The sequence below is a fragment of the Scyliorhinus torazame genome, chromosome 12, assembly GCF_047496885.1.
Source record: "Scyliorhinus torazame isolate Kashiwa2021f chromosome 12, sScyTor2.1, whole genome shotgun sequence".
Classification (NCBI taxonomy): Eukaryota; Metazoa; Chordata; class Chondrichthyes; order Carcharhiniformes; family Scyliorhinidae; genus Scyliorhinus; species Scyliorhinus torazame.
The window spans coordinates 44,653,352-44,673,818 of NC_092718.1; the positions used below are offsets into that span (position 1 = coordinate 44,653,352).

The 20,467-nt window shown below is 49.8% G+C and overlaps 1 protein-coding gene across 1 annotated transcript in view; it reads left to right on the forward strand.

Annotated features, from left to right (window-relative positions):
• LOC140387545 (cation channel sperm-associated protein 2-like) overlaps positions 1 to 20,467 on the forward strand; it is a 120,420-nt gene that overhangs the window by 81,508 nt on the left and 18,445 nt on the right. The window contains exons 11-13 of the mRNA XM_072470783.1: positions 10,707 to 10,806; positions 14,154 to 14,198; positions 19,309 to 19,415. Of these exons, the coding sequence (XP_072326884.1) occupies positions 10,707 to 10,806; positions 14,154 to 14,198; positions 19,309 to 19,415 (252 nt within the window). The remainder of the gene's footprint in view (positions 1 to 10,706; positions 10,807 to 14,153; positions 14,199 to 19,308; positions 19,416 to 20,467) is intronic.

Below are 20,467 nucleotides of genomic sequence, written 5' to 3' on the forward strand. Positions count from 1 at the left end.
ACCCCTCTACCCTGGGGAAAAGCCTCTGACTATCCACTCTGTCTATGCCCCTCATAATTTTGTAGACCTCTATCAGGTCTCCCCTCAACCTCCTTTGTTCCAGTGAGAACAAACCGAGTTTATTCAACCGCTCCTCATAGCTAATGCCCTCCATACCAGGCAACATTCTGGTAAATCTCTTCTGCACCCTCTCTAAAGCCTCCACATCCTTCTGGTAGTGTGGCGACCAGAATTGAACACTATACTCCAAGTGTGGCCTAACTAAGGTTCTATACAGCTGCAACATGACTTGCCAATTCTTATACTCAATGCCCCGGCCAATGAAGGCAAGCATGCCGTATTCCTTCTTGACTATCTTCTCCACCTGTGTTGCCCCTTTCAATGACCTGTGGACCTGTACTCCTAGATCTCTTTGACTTTCAATACTCTTGAGGGTTCTACCATTCACTGTATATTCCCTACCTGCATTAGACCTTCCAAAATGCATTACCTCACATTTGTCCGGATTAAACTCCATCTGCCATCTCTCCGCCCAAGTCTCCAAACAATCTAAATCCTGCTGTATCCTCTGACAGTCCTCATCGCTATCCGCAATTCCACCAACCTTTGTGTCATCTGCAAACTTACTAATCAGACCAGTTACATTTTCCTCCAAATCATTTATATATACTACAAAGAGCAAAGGTCCCAGCACTGATCCCTGTTGAACACCACTGGTCACAGCCCTCCAATTAGAAAAGCATCCTTCTATTGCTACTCTCTGCCTTCTATGACCTAGCCAGTTCTGTATCCACCTTGCCAGCTCACCCCTGATCCCGTATGACTTCACCTTTTGTACTAGTCTACCATGAGGGACCTTGTCAAAGGCCTTACTGAAGTCCATATAGACAACATCCACTGCCCTACCTGCATCAATCATCTTAGTGACCTCCTCGAAAAACTCTATCAAGTTAGTGAGACACGACCTCCCCTTCACAAAACCATGCTGCCTCTCACTAATACGTCCATTTGCTTCCAAATGGCAGTAGATCCTGTCTCGAAGAATTCTCTCCAGTAATTTCCCTACCACTGAAGTAAGGCTCACCGGCCTGTAGTTCCCTGGATTATCCTTGCTACCCTTCTTAAACAGAGGAACAACATTGGCTATTCTCCAGTCCTCCGGGACATCCCCTGAAGACAGTGAGGATCCAAAGATTTCTGTCAAGGCCTCAGCAATTTGCTCTCCAGCCTCCTTCAGTATTCTGGGGTAGATCCCATCAGGCCCTGGGGACTTATCTACCTTAATATTTTTTAAGACACCCAACACCTCGTCTTTTTGGATCTCAATGTGACCCAGGCTATCTACACACCCTTCTCCAGACTCAACATCTACCAATTTCTTCTCTTTAGTGAATACTGATGCAAAGTATTCATTTAGTACCTCGCCCATTTCCTCTGGCTCCACACATAGATTCCCTTGCCTATCCTTTAGTGGGCCAACCCTTTCCCTGGCTACCCTCTTGCTTTTTATGTACGTGTAAAAAGCCTTGGGGTTTTCCTTAACCCCATTTGCCAATGACTTTTCATGACCCCTTCTAGCCCTCCTGACTCCTTGCTTAAGTTCCTTCCTACTTTCCTTATATTCCACGCAGGCTTCGTCTGTTCCCAGCCTTTTAGCCCTGACAAATGCCTCCTTTTTCTTTTGGACAAGGCCTACAATATCTCTCGTTATCCAAGGTTCCCGAAAATTGCCGTATTTATCCTTCTTCCTCACAGGACATGCCGGTCCTGAATTCCTTTCAACTGACACTTGAAAGCCTCCCACATGTCAGATGTTGATTTGCCCTCAAACATCCGCCCCCAATCTATGTTCTTCAGTTCCTGCCTAATATTGTTATAATTAGCCTTCCCCCAATTTAACACATTCATCCTAGGACCACTCTTATCCTTGTCCACCAGTACTTTAAAACTTACTGAGTTGTGGTCACTGTTACCGAAATGCTCCCCTACTGAAACATCTACCACCTGGCCGGGCTCATTCCCCAATACCAGGTCCAGTACCGCCCCTTCCCTAGTTGGACTGTCTACATATTGTTTTAAGAAGCCCTCCTGGATGCTCCTTACAAACTCCGCCCCGTCTAAGCCCCTGGCACTAAGTGAGTCCCAGTCAATATTGGGGAAGTTGAAGTCTCCCAGCACCACAACCCTGTTGTTTTTACTCTTTTCCAAAATCTGTCTACCTATCTGCTCCTCTATCTCCCGCTGGCTGTTGGGAGGCCTGTAGTAAACCCCCAACATTGTGACTGCACCCTTCTTATTCCTGATCTCTACCCATATAGCCGCACTGCCCTCTGAGGTGTCCTCCCGCAGTACAGCTGTGATATTCTCCCGAACCAGTCGCGCAACTCCGCCTCCCCTTTTACATCCCCCTCTATCCCGCCTGAAACAGGCGTCATAGAGGGTGTGGTGGGTGGGGTGGGGGGTGGGGGAGGAGGTTGGTCATGTGGATGTTGGAGGATGGAACGGGGCAGGGTCCCCAGGACAATTGAAGTTTCCAGCTGGGATCACCCTCAGAGGCGACAGGGAACAGGGCCTGAAATGTGAGGCTGTCTTGTAGAACAGCCTACCCAGTGAGTGTCACATCGCAAAAAGATATGGGCCCATGAGTTGGAATGGCCAGCACGCATGCAGGGATCACCTCGGCGGACAGTGGAAGATGATCTTGAAGGCAGAGGTCAGACTTTGTCTAACGCTGAGGAACACCAGAGCTCATCTCACAGTGAGTCGTCATCATAAGACCATAAGGAGCAGAATTAGGCCACTCGGCCCATCGAGTCTGCTCCGCCATTGAATCATGGCTGATATTTTTCTCATCCTCATTCTCCTGCCTTCTCCCCATACCCCTGATCCCCTTATTGATCAAAAACCTATCTATTTCTGTCTTAAAGACACCCAGTGATTTGGCCTCCACAGCCGTCTGCGGCAAAAAGTTCCACAGATTCACCACCCTCTGGCTGAAGAAATTCCTCCTCATCTCTGTTTTAAAGGATCATCCCTTTAGTCTGAGATGGTGTCCTCTGTTTCTAGATTTTCCTACAATTGGCAATATCCTCTCCAGGTCCACTCTATCCAGGCCTCGCAATAAGTTTCAATAAGGTCCCCCCTTCATCCTTCTAAACTCCAACGAGTACAGACCCAGATCCTTCATCCCATGGAGAAGACCCGCTGACACTGCCTGCCCAAGGCCAACACCCTGTAGTGACGCCGATAGGACCCTCAGAGTGGGAGCTTGGGTGGTGGGATGGAGTGAAGGGAGGAGGGACAGGGGAGGATGTGTGTAGCATTGGAGAAGGGTGCATCATTTGGAAGGGGGTGGGGGAGAATATGGAGAGGTGGTACAGGGTGACAGCGCTGCCAGTGGCCAGGCCTCGAGCTGGCAAATCTGGAGGTGATGAGGTAGCCACGCGTGTGGCAACCTTGGAGCACACATTAGGTGGCCTCCAGTGGCAGCCTGGGATCCATGCTCGGTTCTTTCTGGCCACCTGCCTCGCCTGATGAGCCTGGCGTTGTTTCTCCTCCTCCAGCATGTACCCACTCTGCTGCACAATGTTATATAGGAAGCAGCAGGCCAGCACAATGTTGGAGACCCTCCTGGGCTATATCGGAGCATCCTACCAGAGCGGTCCAGGCATCGGGTGCGCATCTTTAGGATGCCGATGCATCGCTCAATGAAGCTCCTGGTTGCTGCAAGGGTGTCGTTATAGCGGTTCTCTGTGTTGGTCTGGGGCTTCCAGACATGCGTCATTAGCCAAGACTTCAGTGGGTAACCCTTGTTACCCAAGAGCTAACCCCTCACCAAAGGGAGGTCTCAAACGTGTCAGGAACTGACGAATACGGCAGGATATATGCATTGTGCATGCTGCCTGGATATCGGGCACAGATGTGCATGATATGCAGTTGGTGGTCACACACCAACTACACATTCAGGTACTGGAAGGCTCTTTCGATTGATGAAGGGCACTCCCTGATGAGCTGGCCCTTGTAGGGGGACATGTGTTCAATCAACCACCTCCTGGACATGGGGTTGTCATGATATGAAGACATGCACATAATGAGATACAAACAGGCAGCTAATGAATACAGAGAACAGGACATAACCAATCAGCAGGCAGAACACTTAGGGGTGGTTTCCCAGTATAAAAGGCACGAGGCACTCACACTCCGCCTCTTTCCACTGGTGACATCTACAGTGTGAGTCAGGGTGTACATATCATATAACTCCTACAGCACGTGGCTAAGAGCTAGTCTGGTTCAGTCAGACAGATTAATCACACTAGGTTAGCAGAGAGTTAAACTCACAGAGAATTGAACTAACTGTGTGACAGGTTCAATAAATCATATTGAACTAACTTCAAGGTGTGGAGTATCTCTCAGGTAAAGCTGCATCCAGTTGCAGCCCGTGTTATCTTACTGTGCTTAACACGACAGGGGCATGCCAGTGATGGCAGCAAATCCTACTGCCCAGGCATCCTGGTGTACCTGGTCCAGATTGAAGCTTATATAGTCCACTGCCCGGATGCATAGGGCATCCGTCACAGTGGGATGCACCTGTGTATGGATGTCTGAGAGATCCCAGACAGCTCCCCACTCTAAAGTCCCAGAGGCATAAATATTCAGGGCAACCATCACCTTAACGGCCACCGGGAGCAGGTATCCACCTCCATACAGCCACAGGTGGCGCATGGTTTCCCTGATTAGCCAAAGTCTTTGCGGCACAGACAGTCCGCCATCTCCTCAAAGGACAGGCGCTGACGGTATACACATGGCTGCCGTAACCCGTGTCAGCGATAGGCTCTGCAGCTCCTGTCCTGTCTCCCCAGTAGGGTCTATTGTGGGTGTCCTCATTGGGTGGGCCAGCAGGGTGGGACCTGGTTGTGCGATGGAGCGGTTCATGGTGTGCCACCAATCGCCCCCATGCTCAGAGCCTTGTGTGTGGGCAGGTCTTACAGATGGGGGTATGGCAGGGTGTGGTAAACCACTATTGTATTGTATTGTATTGTTACATGCCTGGGCGTGTCCCTGTCGGCGCCACCTGTGGCTCTTCCCCTCGGGCTCATGTATAAAGGTGGCTGGCCTCCGCCTCTGATCCAGTTCGGGGTCAGAGGTCAGGAGGCTTTCTGTTTAGTGTATTAAAGCCTCAGTTACGTTCACCACTCGTCGTGTGTTCATTGATGACATATCACAGGGAAGGCTGGGAGCATTGCTGCAGTCTGATGTGACACGCTGGTTGTGATAACATGTCCGGGGGCAGGATAGATGAAAGCAGGAACGCAGTGGACAGGCAGGGCGTGGAGACAGCTGGTGGTCCAGCGAAGTGGGCTATCTGATAGCGTCACTGGTGAGGCCTCTGTCCTGAGAGGGGCAGTGTGCCAGGGAGGGTGCCAAAGGCCACGGTACATGTGTCCTTTGTTTGGGGTGAGCTCTGCTATTCCCCTGCTTCCCCTGCAGTGGGGCTGTGCTTCAGATGAGTGAGCTGAGGAGTGGCAGCACCTGCTGTGCCACTGATTAAGCTTGGCCACGCCCATCCCATTAATGGGTCAGCTGGGGTCTGAGGGTTTCCAGAGGGGTGGCCTGGGTGGGCTCCCAAATGACCAGAGGCTCTGTGTACATTGACAGGACAGAGTGAGCAGTCAGCAGAGTGAGCAGCCAGGCGTCTGCACTTTGTATTAAATGGGTGCATTTAAAGCAAATACTGTAGCAACAGCAGCCTGAGCCAGGCCACCCCATTCTTGATGACAACACCCCAAATCCATGGAGCTGTCAGCAAGTTGCTGCCCGCTACACCCCCCTGGCCTGGCAGCCATTCCCCAGCAGGCGGTACAATTTTAAACATTTTTTCAAACTTTGCTGAGCTTCTCTCTCTCCCCCTCAGCAGCCATGGTGCCCAGTTCCCGCTTGTAAATGCCTGCAGTAACCCGCACCCGAGTAACCCCCGCCTGAGAGGGGCAAAGTATCGCGGCGGTCTGGAGCACAGTGGGTCGATCCCTCTAATCACAATCAAATGAACACAAAAGCCGGTTTTGCACGCCGCTGTCGGCGCGAGGCGTGAACCTCGTTATCACCACCTGCAAGGGACTGGAGAATGGCGTCCGATTTGGCATCGGGTGTGAACCTGGAGCTGGATTCTCCGATTCTGGAGCTATGTCCCCACGCCGGAAAAGATGGCGTAGAACGGCCACCGATTCCCCGTTTTGCTGGGGGTTAGCGTGCCAGCAGCGTAGAGCACGCGGCTCTAGCTGCCGGTACAGCCCGGAGAATTGCCGGGTCCGTGGCTGCGCATGGCGGCAGCCTGCAGCGGCCGCACCGTGCTTCATGGTGGACGCAGCCCGCGTACCTGGCCCTCGAAATAGTCCCCCGCGGACCGGCCACCACTGTGCACCCATGTGGTAGGCTATATTAGGGGTATCGCGGTACCTAGGTGGGCTGTACCTTATACTGTAGTCTGAGTGGTGGAACCTGCCTGCTGGTTCCACCCAGCAGGCGGAGTATAAGAGTCTGTGTTTCACCCACAGCAGTCTTTCTGTACCGGAGCTGCTGGGGTAACTACTTGTTCATTAAAACCTTCAATTGGACTACAATCTTGCTTCAGTAGTGATTGATCGTGCATCACCCCAGCCCCGAATAATGCCCCCCTACCCGCGGATCGGCCCTCCTCCGACTTTGGCGGCGCTGGACTGAGTCCGCAGCCACCACACTGAGTTCCCGACGGGTGAGACCACACGCGATCTATGCCGTCAGGAACTCGGCCGGTCAGGGATGGAGCATCGCGGGCAGGTGGGATACGGTGTGTGGCGTACTCTTAGAGTACGGTTGTGAGTACTCTTAGAGGACGCTGCTTTTCAGGAGGCAGCACTTCGGCGTCATCGGTATTCTCCACCCCTCCGCCCCTTCGGGTGGCACGGTAGCACAGTGGTTAACAGCGTTGCTTCATAGGGCCAGGGTCCCGGGTTCCATTCCCACTTGGGTCTCTGTCTGTGTGGGATCTGCACGTTCTCTCCATGTCTGCGTGGGTTTCCCCCGGCTGTTCCGGTTTCCTCGCACAAGTCCTGAAAGACATGCTTGTTTGGTGAATTGGGATATTTGGGGGCAGCACAGTAGCACAAGTGGATAGCACTGTGGCTTCACAGCGCCAAGGTCCCAGGTTCAATTCCCCGCTGGGTCACTGGCTGTGCGGAGTCTGCACGTTCTCCACCTGTCTGCGTGGGTTTCCTCCGGGTGCTCCGGTTTCCTCCCACAGTCCAAAGATGTGCAGTTTAGGTGGATTGGCCATGATAAATTGCCCTTAGTGACCAAAAAGGTCAGGAGGGGTTATTGGGTTACGGGGATAGGGTGGAAGTGAGGGCTTAAGTGGGTCGGTGCAGACTCAATGGGCCGAATGGCCTCCTTTTGCACTGTATGTTCTATGTTCTATGAATGCGATTTCAGCGCCGGGGATCGGAGAATCCAGCCCATGAGCAAATAATTCAGTGCTGAGGGTGTGCAGCACTGTCAGAGATACTGGGCTGAATTCTCCATTTCTGTGACGGGCGGGATTCTCCGACGCCGAAATCGCGTTCGCCGATTGGCCAGAGAACCACCTTTGCGCCGCTTTTGCCGTGCCGTTGGCCGGTGGGAGGGGTGGGCTTCGGCGAGGGCTGGAGGGACTGGTGGAGGGTGGCGAGGGGGGCTACTGGGGGTCGTTATTTGTCAGGCCGGGTCTGTGCGCAGCCGGTGCCATGTTGCACGGCTCAGCGTTCGCAGGCTGCCACCGTGCACATGTGCGGCCACGGACCCGGCCATTCTCCAGCCATTTTTGCCGTGTGAGCCGGGAGCTTTACCCGGCGCTGCTGCAAGTCCCCCAACGGTCCCGGAATCGGTGCAGCTATTGCCCCGTTTTTTCTGGCATAAAACGCCACTGTTCCCGTGCCGGCATCAGCACTTAGTCTGGAACTGGGAGAATCCAGCCCCAAGGGCGGGTTCCTCTGTCCCGCTGCACAAGATTTCTGGTGCGGCACGCCGTCTACGTTTCGCCGGCTGGTCAATGGGGTTTCCCATTATAGGGCAGCCCCGCGCCGTCAGGAAACCCCCAGGCTGCCGGCAAAATAGAGAATCCCGACGGCGGAGAATTTAACCCAAAGTGTTGACGCTGGTGCAGAATTCGTGGAGTTCCACAACAGCAAAACCGGTGCCGCACCTGGACCGATTGAGCTACGGTGAAGGGGCTAGCACCTGCGCCACGCGGAACACAATCAATTCCAATGAGAACAGGTGTGGGATTCTCCGGGTCTGAGATTGACACTCAGGAGGCTGACAAGCTGTAAGCCACATAGAAACACTTCGCTTCCCACACACATCGACAAGATGACAGCAAGGAGAGCAGCTCCACATTTCACCGATGCCGAGCTGGAGACCCTCCTGGATGGGGTGCAGGAGAGGTGGATGACCCTGTACCCTGGCCCAGGAAGGAGGCTGCCAGCCACTGCCGTTCTCCGTGCCTGGGTGCAGGTGGCTGAGGTGGTGAGCACTGTGGGCAACACTGTCAGGACCAGCCAGCAGTGCCAGTAGAAACTGCACAACCTCCTTAGTGTGGCCAGGGTGAATAGGCAGCACTGTGCCCCTGGCACCAACCCCTGTCCCACACACCTATAACCCCACCACCCCCCCAACCCAGAGGGCGGCCGAACCCCCACCCTGCACCACATGCCAGCACCCATACCGGCCACCATAAAAGGGTGCCCTGGCCGCTGAGGCCACCAACGACCCAGCCCCTGGGCTGCATTCGGTGAACTTTCTAACTGTAGTTTTCTGATTGCCCTCTCCCCCCAGGAGAAGGCTGCCCATAACCGCCGGGAGTGGGATAAGACTGGAGGGGGACCGCTAGACTTTCAGCCCCACACCATGGCAGAGCAGAGGGCCCTGGACGTGGTCGGCATACCGGAGAAAAAGGAGGTCGCTGGGGTGGAGTTCGGCCGCGGGTGAGGAAGTGAGACCCCACTGAGTTGCGGATCCCTGTGGCACGTGTGTCAACGCCCACCCTCACCCCCACACCACCCTCACTCCCACCCTCACCCACAAATCCCCATCACCTCCACCCTCATCCACTCATCACCCTCATTCCACCCTCACCCTACAAACCCCCACCCTCACCCCCACACCACCCTCACTCCCACCCTCACCCACACACCACCCTCACCCCCACCCTCACCCTACAAACCCCCATCCTCATCACCCCTACCCCCACCACCCCCATTCCCCCTGACCCATGGTCTAATCATGTGTATTACCTTGTGTCTTGCAGTACCTGCTGTAGATGGGGATTGCCTATCTGGTGTCCCCCACCCCCAGCCAGTGCCACAGGTGGAGCCCGCCCGTGAGCCAGAGGGAGGGAGGCAGTTAGGTGGTGGGGGGTATGCTGAAGGGGTGGGGAGAGTGGGGCCACCCATATGGCTAGTATCACTCTGCAGAACCGGGGCAAAGGTGAGTAGTCAGTGGGGTGCGCAACAGGCTGGTTGCCTTGCAAGGTGCCAATCTGGCTGTGCCAAGGTGGCACCAGCAGTGGCAGGGTGCCACACTGCCCAGAGGCCAACCACCTGGGAGGCCTCCAATTCCCTGGGAGACCTTCCCAAGTGTCACTCTGTCTGGCCCCCATTTGTGGGGACCAACACTGAATCATCCTCCCTATGATCTCCAATGCGAAGGGGTTCGATCCCAGGGCCTCAGTAGATCAGGCGAGCTGCATGTTAGAGTGAGACTGGCTGCCTCACTCTAATATGCAGACTTGATCCATCCCACAATGGGCGGGATTCAGATAGCGACATATTGTGAGATCCTTTTAGATCATGCAAGTCGTGGCAAACCAAGTAGATTCCGGAAGAGTTGTCTCCCGGCATCTACCGGCCGCACTGAGCCCCCGTTCAGACGATCGCGCCCCCTGTCTGTTTATCAGATTGACGTTAAAAAAAAGTAGCAAGGGAGTTCTCCTCATCTCCTAACCAAATTTATCCCTTCCGAACATTACTAAAATAGATTATCTGGTTGTTTACCTCAGTGTTATGCATTGAAACTTGCTGTGTGCAATTTGGCTGGAGTAACAACAGTGGCTATTCCTCATAAGTACTTCATCGGCTATGAAGATCTTTGTGTGGCCTGAGGTCATAAATGCAACATCTTTCCTTCACTGCATGTGGAGTGAAATGGTACCTTCTAGCAAGGAGGAGATTGGAGGGACTCCAAGAAAATAAAAAACCTGAAGTCTTTTTGAGAAGGCCACCTATATCATAATGGAAATGGAGGGTAGCAAAGCTTGGGGCCTACCAAGGACTCCACACCATTGTAATCCTGCTATGTCTCATTATCCAATATGCTATCACACACACAGGCAAATTATACTCCTCTTCAGAAATATCACATCAAATACATTGTTGTAAGAGGACTGATTGATGAAGATGTTCATTTGTTGTAGTGGTTGACAAAAAATGGGCCCAATTCAATGCACCAGCGAACGGGAGATTGCAATTTGAAAGTGTGTATTGTGCACAATATCCTCTTATGTGTTAAATGTAATTTTAAATCAAATGGACAATGTATACATGTTACTGGTCTACAACATTAGGCATTACTTGACCATCATTTTAAAATTCCTTTGCAAACATTTTCTATAGTTTCAAAATGTTTATTTTTACCCACAGTGAGTAATTTTCAGACCATAAGGAAAGATCTATCAGTACAAATTAAGCAACTTGAAGCCCAACGAAGAGCAGACCATTTTAAACTACAGATGATGCAGAGGTACAAGATAATATTACGTTCTCGCCTGTATGGCCTTGGACATATTTAAAACACAGGTCATATAATAATGAGCTGCATTATATATTTGCCTGAGCGATTTCTTTTTATTCAAAGTATGTCATTTTTGGAAACCGGTCATTTTCTTACCCAGTGTTAGTATAAGATAGTTTCAGGTCTATCACCGCAGGAATCCTGTTTCATACTCTTGAAGTTATTTTATTCATTCACAGTTTGTTGGCACTGTGGACAAGGTCAACATTTCTTGCCATCCCTAATTGCCCATGGCTGTGTTGGAGGTTAATCATCTCAGTCCCGAGACATTGTTGCAGGAGTTCATCAGGGTAGTGCCCTAGGCAAACCATAATCAATTATCTACCTTCCAACATAAGTTCAGAACTATAGATGTTTGTTGATGATTGCGCAATGTTCAGTATCATTCGCAACTCCTCGGACACAGAAGCAGTCTTTTACAACATGCAGCAACATTTACGCTTGGGTTGTTGAGTGGCAAGTAACATTCTTGCCGCACAAGTGCCAGATAATGACCATCTCCAATAAAAGAGAATCTGTCTCTACTTGACATTCAATGGCATTACCATTGCTGAATCCCCGACATCAACATCCTGGTTACCATTGACCAGAAACTAAACTGGACCAGGAATATAAATATTGTAGCTACAAGAGCAGATCAAAGGCTTGGATTTCTGTGGTGAGCAGTTCACCTCCTCATTTCCCAAAGCCTGTCCACTATCTACAAAGCGCAGGTCATGAGTGTGATACATTATTCACCACTTGCCTGGATGAATGCTTCTCCAACAGCACTCGACACCAGGCATGACAAAGTAGCCCACATAATCAGTACCCTATTCACCACCTTAAACATTAATTTCTTCCACCACCAATGCATTGCAACATAAGTGTGACCATCTATGTGATGCATCTCAGCAATTTAACAAGCCTCCAGTGTTTTCCAAACCCACAATCTCGACCACCGTATCAGAATTGTATTGAGTGCTGGAGCAGGCTCAATGGGCCACATGGCTCACTGCTGCTCCTACTTGTGTAGTACAGCAGACACCATCTGGGCAGCACAGCATCACCACCTGCAAGTTCCTCACCAAGTCACACACCATTCTATACCTCCATTCCTTCACTGTCATTGGATCAGAAATCTGAGATCCCCTTCGAACAGCATTCGGGATGTATCTACAGCACGTAGACTGCAACGGTTCAAAAAGGTGGTTCACCCACTGGCTTCCCAAGGGCAATTAGGGATGGGCAATAAATGCTGGCCTACCCAGCGATACCCACACCCCATGAACAAATTAAAAATGGTATCATTGTGGATGTACCAAGTGAGGACGTGCTTCCTGAAGTGCGGACGACAACACATTTTTCCTTGTTGGTTGGGGCTCATGTAGGAGAATTGCTCCATGAACATCTTGGACAGATATGGGGCTGGATTCTCCATTTCAGCGGCTAAGTGCCAGCTGAAACGGAGAATTCGCCGGTGTTTTCTGATGCTAGAATTGGTGCAGAATCCGCACCGATTCCGGGACTGGTGAGGGGCTAGCAGCGACGCCGGGTGAAACTGCGGGCCCCCGTGCCAAAACGGCCGGAGAATGGCCGTGACCCTGGCCGCATGCGCACGGCGACAACCTGCAGCGGTCGCGCTGTATAACATGGCGCCTGACAGACGCGGACCAGTCCCGCCAAATACTACCCCACAGGCCACCCCCTGGCCACCCCCCACCAATCTCCCAGCCCTCACGGAAGCCCCCCCAGCCAGCGGCATGGATCCCGGCCAAGTGAGGCGGCACTTGACACAGTTTGCAGCCGCCACGCCGGGTTCCCGACTGCTCAGACCACATGTCAACCGTGCGGTTGGGAACTCGGCCCATCGGGGGCGGAGCATCGCGGGAAGGCCTTCCGATGACACGCCAATGCTGTTTTGACAGCATGCGGCACGCGATGCGATGATATCATTTCAGAGGGGGGGCAGAGACTCGAAAACCAGCTTCAAACCGGCGCCACCCCCGATTTGGCCCTCGGAAGGGATTCTCTGCCCGATCGCCGATTATGATATCGCCGTCGGGCAGCTGAGAATCCCATCCATTGTCTCCATGAGAGACATTCTCCGCTCCCCATCCTCCCTCTTCTGACAGATTTTCCTTCGTTCTTTCAATAATTCTATATTCCAAGAGTCGAGTATTGCAACCATGTGCAGCAAACTTGAAAGCAAGCAAAACTTCTTTGGTGCCTGTCATATCATTCCTTGTAGATTTTGCATATGAATAATGTCGTAATCTGCCTGCTGTACGTAGTTTCCACAATCGTTAGCTCCAGATACTCTAAAGCCCTCACCAATATAGCATCTTGTGTGATCTGTGACCATTTTGGTTCCCAAATGGGACCCATTGCTGCTAAACAATATGTGCTGTCAGGCTGAATGTTTCCCCCAGTGACTAGTTTCAGTGTCTTTAGGAGTTGGTAGAAAAATAGAAAATTCTTGAATTCATACACAGTAGTGCCTTTGACGATCTGCCGAATAAATATTTTTCAGGTACAGTTGCTTTTGTAATGTAAAAAATATGGCAGGCAATATGACCACGGCAATGATCCGCAAGCAGTAATGTGATAATGACCAGATTATCTACTTTAGTTATGATTTTTAAAACATATTTTGATTGAAATTTTTTCCCGTAAGAATAAAATATCACAATAATAAAATATAAAACAGATGCTTCAAGTTTCAATATAAAAAGAGCACCATCAACAAATAAGGACAAATCCAATCCTAACCCCCCAACAACAACAAAACTAAAAAAAAACCTTAACAGCTGACAGTAACTATCTCTTTAAAAAAGGAAATGAATGGCGACGTGCTAGTTCGAACCTCTCCACCGACCCCAAACGGTGTACTTGATCTCCAAATCTAGAAACTCCATGAGGGCCCCCAAACCAGGCCGAGGCACTTGGCGGAGTGGAAGACCTCTACCCAAGCAGAACTCACCTCTGGGCTATTGATGAAGCAAAGGTGAGGACATCCACCTTCACCCCCGTCGCCAGCACCTGCAAGTGTGAGATCCCAAAAATGGCCACCGACGGACAAGGCTTCAGTTCAACATTAATAATTTCTTCTTTAGCTATGTTGGTCGTAGAGGTAAATACTGGACAGGACACTCGGTTGGAATCCTGCTTTGTGTTCCTGAGCTTCTTGAAGAGACATTGCCAGAGAGCCAGGAGGAAGTCGCAGCACCTCATTTTTGGACACATGACTTATGAGGTGACAGAAAATAAATGAGCAGGTTAAAAGAAATTTACATACTTCTGCTACTCATTTTCAGGAGGTTGAGCCAGCAACTGAGCTTGAAAGATCTTCTGGGCAAAATGTAAGTGTCTTGCAGTTCTTACTTTATATATGAATGTGAATGCCTTATGTTAAGTGTTAGTGGTTACAGAGTTAGTATCATTATGTGAAAGCTGCTGTCTTAACTGATTGCTATTTCAGAAGGTTCGAGGATATACCGACTGACTTTGTTTTCTTAATAGATTTGACTGCAAACTTTTTCTTGAGTGTTTGCAACCTAATAGCCCACCTGACCATCTCACCCATCTACCTACCTCACCTACCACCTTACTCACCTATCCATCATCCTACCCACCCATCCACCACACTATTCACCTTAGCACTTTTCCCACCTACCACCCCACTCATCATCTCACCCACCTCAACTCCCTGCCACCCTTCCCACCTATCACCAACCTACCTGTCCCCCTACTCATCTACCATCCTAGCCACCCACCACCTTACACAATGGCCAACTCACCCACCTACCACCCTACCCACTTACAACCCTACCCACCTACAACCCTACCGACCATCCCATTCACCTGCCACTCTACCCACTTGCCACTTCACCATCCCACCCACCCACTCACTTACCTAACCTACCTACTTACCTTACCATTCTACCCATTCACTCATTCATTCACTCACCCGTTACTAACATTCACACTGGACATCTTACCACATGCCAGCTAGAGCTGTAAAGAGGGAGCAAGTCCTGTCTCCCCCCACCACCCCCTCTCCAGGGAGAGGGCCATACTAGACTTGGTATTGGGGAATGAGCCAGGCCAGGTGATTGATGTTTCATTGGGGGAGCAATTTGGACTTAGCGACCATAATTCCATAAGGTTTTGAATAGTCATGGATAAGGACAAGAGTTTCCCGCGGGGGAAAGTGCTTAATTGGGTGAGGGCCAATTACATCAAAATTAGACAGGAACTGGGGAATGTGGATTGTGAGCAGCTATTTGAAGGCAAATCCATGTCTGACATGTGGGCGGTTTTTAGAGGCCAGTTGATTGAAGTGCAGGACAGGCATGAAATGAAGGATAGAAATGGCAGGATTTGGGAACCATGGATGACAAGGGAAATTGTAAGCTTAGTCAAAAGGAAGCATTTGATAGGTCTAGACATCTAAAAACTGATGAAGCCTTGAGGAGTACAGTGAAAGTAGGAAGGAACTTAAACGTTGAATCAGGAGGGTTAAAAGGGGCCATGAAATGTCCTTAGCAAACATGGTCAAGGAGAATCCCAAGGCTTTTTATGCATATATTAGGAGCAAGAGGGTCGCAAGAGAACGAGTTGGCCCACTTAAGGACAATGGAGGGAAATTATGCATGGAACCACAGGAAGTGAGTGAAATCCTTAATGAGTACGTTGTATTGGTATTCACCAGGAAGAAGGACATAATGGATGTTGAGATCAGGGATATGTGTGTGAACTCTCTTGAGAATGTCAATATATCAAAGGAGGAAATGTTGAGTATCCTGAATTGCATTAAGGTAGACAAGTTCCCGGGGCCGATGGCATCTATACCAGGTTACTGCGGGAGGCAAGGGAGAATAGCCAATATTATTCCCTTGTTTAAGAAAGGAAGCAGGGACAATCCAAAAAATTATAGGCCGGTGAGCCTGACATCAGTGGTGGGGAAGCTTTTGGAAAAGATACTGAGGGACAGGATGTATACACATTTGGAGGAAAATGAATGAGTTAGTGACAGACAGCATGGTTTTGTACGGGGAAGGTCATGTCTCACCAACTTGATTGAGTTTTTTGAAGAGATGACAAAGAAAATTGATGAGGGAAGGGCTGTGGATGTAGTTTATATGGACTTTAGTGAGGTGTTTGTCAAAGTCCCACATGGCAGACTGGTACAAAAACTAAAATCACATGGGATTCGGGGTGGGCTGGCTGAATGGATACAGAACTGGCTTGGTTAGAAGACAGAAAGTAGCGGTGGAAGGGTGCTTTTCTGAATGGAGATCTGTAGCTAGTGGTGTTCTGCAGGGATCAGTGGAAATGCAAGGTAATGCATTTTGGAGGATCAAATCTAGGTATGAAATATACTATAAATGGGAGAACTTTCAGGAATATTAACATACAGAGTGATCTGGGCGAGTAGATCCCCAGTTCCCTAAAAGTGGCAACACAGGTGACCAAGATGATTAAGAAGCTTGCGTTCGTCAGCCGGGGCATTGAGTATACGAGTTGGAAGATCATGGGTGGGATTCTCTGAAAATGGGGCTATGTCCCCACACCGGCAGGAAAACCGGCGCTAACCACTCCGGCGTGAACAGTCCCCAAAAGTGAGGAATTCTCCACTTTCTCGGGGGCTAGGTAGACGCCGGAGTGGTTGGCGCCACTCCAGCCAGCTCAGAACGGCACGCGTGTGTCCGCGCATGCGGGGACCGGCCAGTGTATTTCTGCGCATGCGCAGGGGTTCCCTTCTCCACGCCGGACCCGGGCAATATGGCGGAGCCTTATAGGGGCCCGGTGCGGAGGAAAGAAGGCTTCCCCCACATGGAACCAGCCCTCCCGCAGATCGGTGGGCCCCAATCGCGGGCCAGGCCACCGTGGGGGTCCCCCTCAGGGTCGGATCCCCCCCTCCCCCCCCAGGACCGCCCCCGCACACTTACCTGCCATGTCCCGCTGTGTGTGAGGTGAGTAATTCACGTCGGCGGGATTGGGCAACAGTTGACGGCCACTCGACCCATCGGGGCCCGGAGAATCGCTGGGGTGGGGGGGCGCTGTCAACGGCCCCTGACCTGCGTGGCGGGAATCCCGCCGACCCCCGAAAAACGGCGCCGGAGAATAGGGAAGCTGGCGTTGGGGCATTGCGGCGGGATTCACGCCTCCCCCGGGGATTCACCGAACCGGCGGGGGGCCGGAGAATCCCGGCCCATGTTGCGGCTACAAAAAACCTTGGTTAGGCCGCATTTGGAGTATTGCGTGCAGTTCTCGTCACCACATTACCAGAAGGCTGTGGAAGCTTTGGAGAGAGTGCAAAGAAGGTTCACCAGGATGTTGCCTGGTCTCGAGGGTGTTGGCTATGAGGAGAGGTTGAATAAACTAGGATTGTTTCCACTGGAAAGGCAGAGGCTGAGGGGAGACCTGATAGAGATCTACAAAATTATGAGAGGCATAGACAGGCTGGATAATCAGAGGCTTTTTCCAAGGGTGGAAGTGTCAATTACAAAGGGGTCCAGGTTCAAGATGAGAGGTGGAAAGTTTAAGGGAGGTGTGCAGGGTACGTTTTCCATGCAGAGTGATGGGTGCCTGGAACGCGCTGCCAGAGGATGTGGTGGAAGCAGGCACATTAGCAAAATTTAAGAGGCATCTAGATGGATACATGAATCGGGAGGAAATAGAGGGATACGGACCGAGTAAGGGTAGAAGGTTTTATTTTTAGTGAGGGCATCTTGATCGGCATAGGCTTAGAGGGCCGAAGGGACTGTTCCTGTGCTGTACCATTCTTTCTTCTTTGTACCTGCATGCTTGCTGGTGTACAAGGACCCCCATGACCCTTTGTACGTCAACATTTCCCAATCTATCACTATTTAAATAATGCTCTGTCATTCTGCTTTTCCGACTGAAGTGGACAACTTCACATTTATCTACATTATACTTCATCTGCCATGTATTTGCCCACTCACTCAACTTGTCTAAATCGCCTTGAAGCCCCCTAACATCCTCCTCACTACTCACATTCCCACCAGGTTTCGTGTTGCTAACATAATTAGTCACTATCATTGGTTACATTTCTTAGCATGTTGAAATACTATCAAAATGTTATTCCTTACATTTTCAACAGGTCTAATAATCAGATTATAAACAGAAAATGCTGACAATGATCAGCAAGCCAGGCAGCATCTTGCCTGCTGCGTTTTCTAGTATTTTTGGTTTATATTTCAATTTTCCATAATCTGCTGTATTTAGCCATTTTTAAAGTCATTTTGGTGGCCTAATTTTTCATTTTAAAAAGGTAATGGGTGGCACAGTGGTTAGCACTGCTGCCTCACAGCGGCAGGAATCCGGGTTCGATTTGGCCTTGGGTGGTTGTCTGTGCAGAGGCTGCACATTCTCCCTGTGTCTGCATGGGTTTACTCCGGGTGCTCCGGTTTCCTCCCAGAGTCCAAAGATGTGCAGGTTAGGTGGATTGGCCATACTAAATTGCCCTGTAGTGTCCAAAGATGTGCAGGTTAGATGTAAAGGATAGGGTGGGGGAGTGGGCCGAGGGTACTCTTTCAGAGGGTTGGTGCAGACTCGAATGGCCTCCTTCTGCACTTTAGGGATTCTATGGTTCTAATGATTAATTCCCTTTTGTTAAATGATCTATCTTTGATTCCGGGTGAGAAATTGTCCACAGTTTGGAAAATAAGCCGCAGAAATTTACACTGTTAATAAAATTAGCTACGGAAACGCTTCCCTGATGGCTTAAAGGGTGTTGTTCAGTGGAGAAAATTGAACTAAACAGATTAGGAGAGGCTTACATTCTACCTTGATCTATCCTGAGTAAAGTAATCACAGCCAGGGTAGCTAGTCTGGGTTGGCTTTGGTGTTCCTGGCCAAGGAAGGTGAAGATTCAGTCTATTTCATCTATGCCATCGAGTGATTCCTGCTGGAACCTTTAGACGTCTGGAAAATTAAATTCATGTTGATATTTAATAATTAGCCTGAGTGGAAAACGAGGGGCGTCATTCTCCGCCGGCGGGAGTCTCCGTTTTGCCGGCGCCCGGGGGTTTCCCGACGGCGTGGGGCTGCCCCACAATGGGAAACCCCATTGACCGGCCGGTGTTACGGAGACTCCCGCCGGCCGGTCGGCGCAGAAATGTGGCGGGGCGGGTAGGAGAATTTCGCCCGAGAACTCCCACTTTTTGTTCCAGCAAGAATATTTTCATTGAAATCAGCTGGGAGAATTTTGGCATTTTGGTGCATATAGGACTGGGTTGTGTTATGGTGCCCTTTATGCAACCCACCGACACTCGTCACCCAATTCATGGAGGAAAATTCGGCACCTTGGTGAATTACTGGAATGTGCTTGTGGAAGTGAGTTGGTCCCTTCAAGGTGAAAAAGGGAAACAACTCAAATAGGGAAAAACTGACTTATAACAGAGCACACTGCATCATTCAATCTCTACCCCTTGCTGTATTCAGAGAGAAACGATCAGACTCTGATATAAATCATCCTAGTGAAATGGATTTTAGAACAAGCAGCCCAGGGAGTCATTCAAGTGAAGTATCTTATAAACCTGCAACTAAAGGTAAGAGATGAATGAAAACAAATTTGAAATATCAGTTTGGTTTATATCTTCCAAAACATCACAAATTTAAGAAGTACCATATTACTGACTCTTCCATTTGTACTAAACAGCCTTTTTATTTATTTAACGATACAGATTGTTGAATTCCTTTTGCAAAGCGTTTTGCCTTCACTACAAGACGCAGGCCACAAAATCAGCAGTGTAAATTTACATTCATAAATGTGAACTTATTCAAGGTTAGATGGTCGAATCAGACGGCATCTGTGGAGAGAAACAAAGTCAATTTCAGGTTGATTACTTTAGCTGAAAGTGAAAAAAGAATTGGTGTTGCGATTGGTTTTAAGCAAGTTTAGTGGCGTGGAAAGTGAGCGAGCGGAAGAACTAAATGGAAAGCTTTGTGATAAGATGGAAGGCAGCAGAGATTAAATGACAAAAGGGTGATGGCGCAAGGCAAAGGATTAGTAATGGGATAAGCAAAGACACAAACGATAGCTACAGAGAAGGTGTAAATAATGAGAGCGTCGTTACCAATGCAGGTTGGATGAACAAAATTGTTTGAGAAGCAGGGATTTAAAAAAATATACCTTTTGATATTCAGTCCAAATAGCTCAACAAGTTAACTTTGCTTTATTCAGTGGGCCTGATAACGGACAACATTATTACTGGACAAGGAATCAATGAATCATCTTCTAAATTTGAAGAAGTACTAAAATCATTCGATCTTTAGTTTAATTGAGGAAGTAACAAAATTCTCAAATAGGCTAAATAAAATAATTGTGTCCAGCAACCAGGAGAACCTTTCAATTCATTTATTAATGATCTGCATAGAATGGCTTGATATGGAAACAGGCTGAATATGGAAACCTAACTGAGGTACCCTCAATATCGAAGCTTAGAGATTAAACTGTAAAGAAGGCTTTATTAGACGAAGAACTATGTTAGAGCTGAGACAAGTGCTGACTGCTACACAGCCCATGAGGCAGCGCTTTATATCTGGCTCACAGATGGGCGGAGCCAGAGGCGGAGTCCCCAGGGTTCCAAGCCCGGTCTTA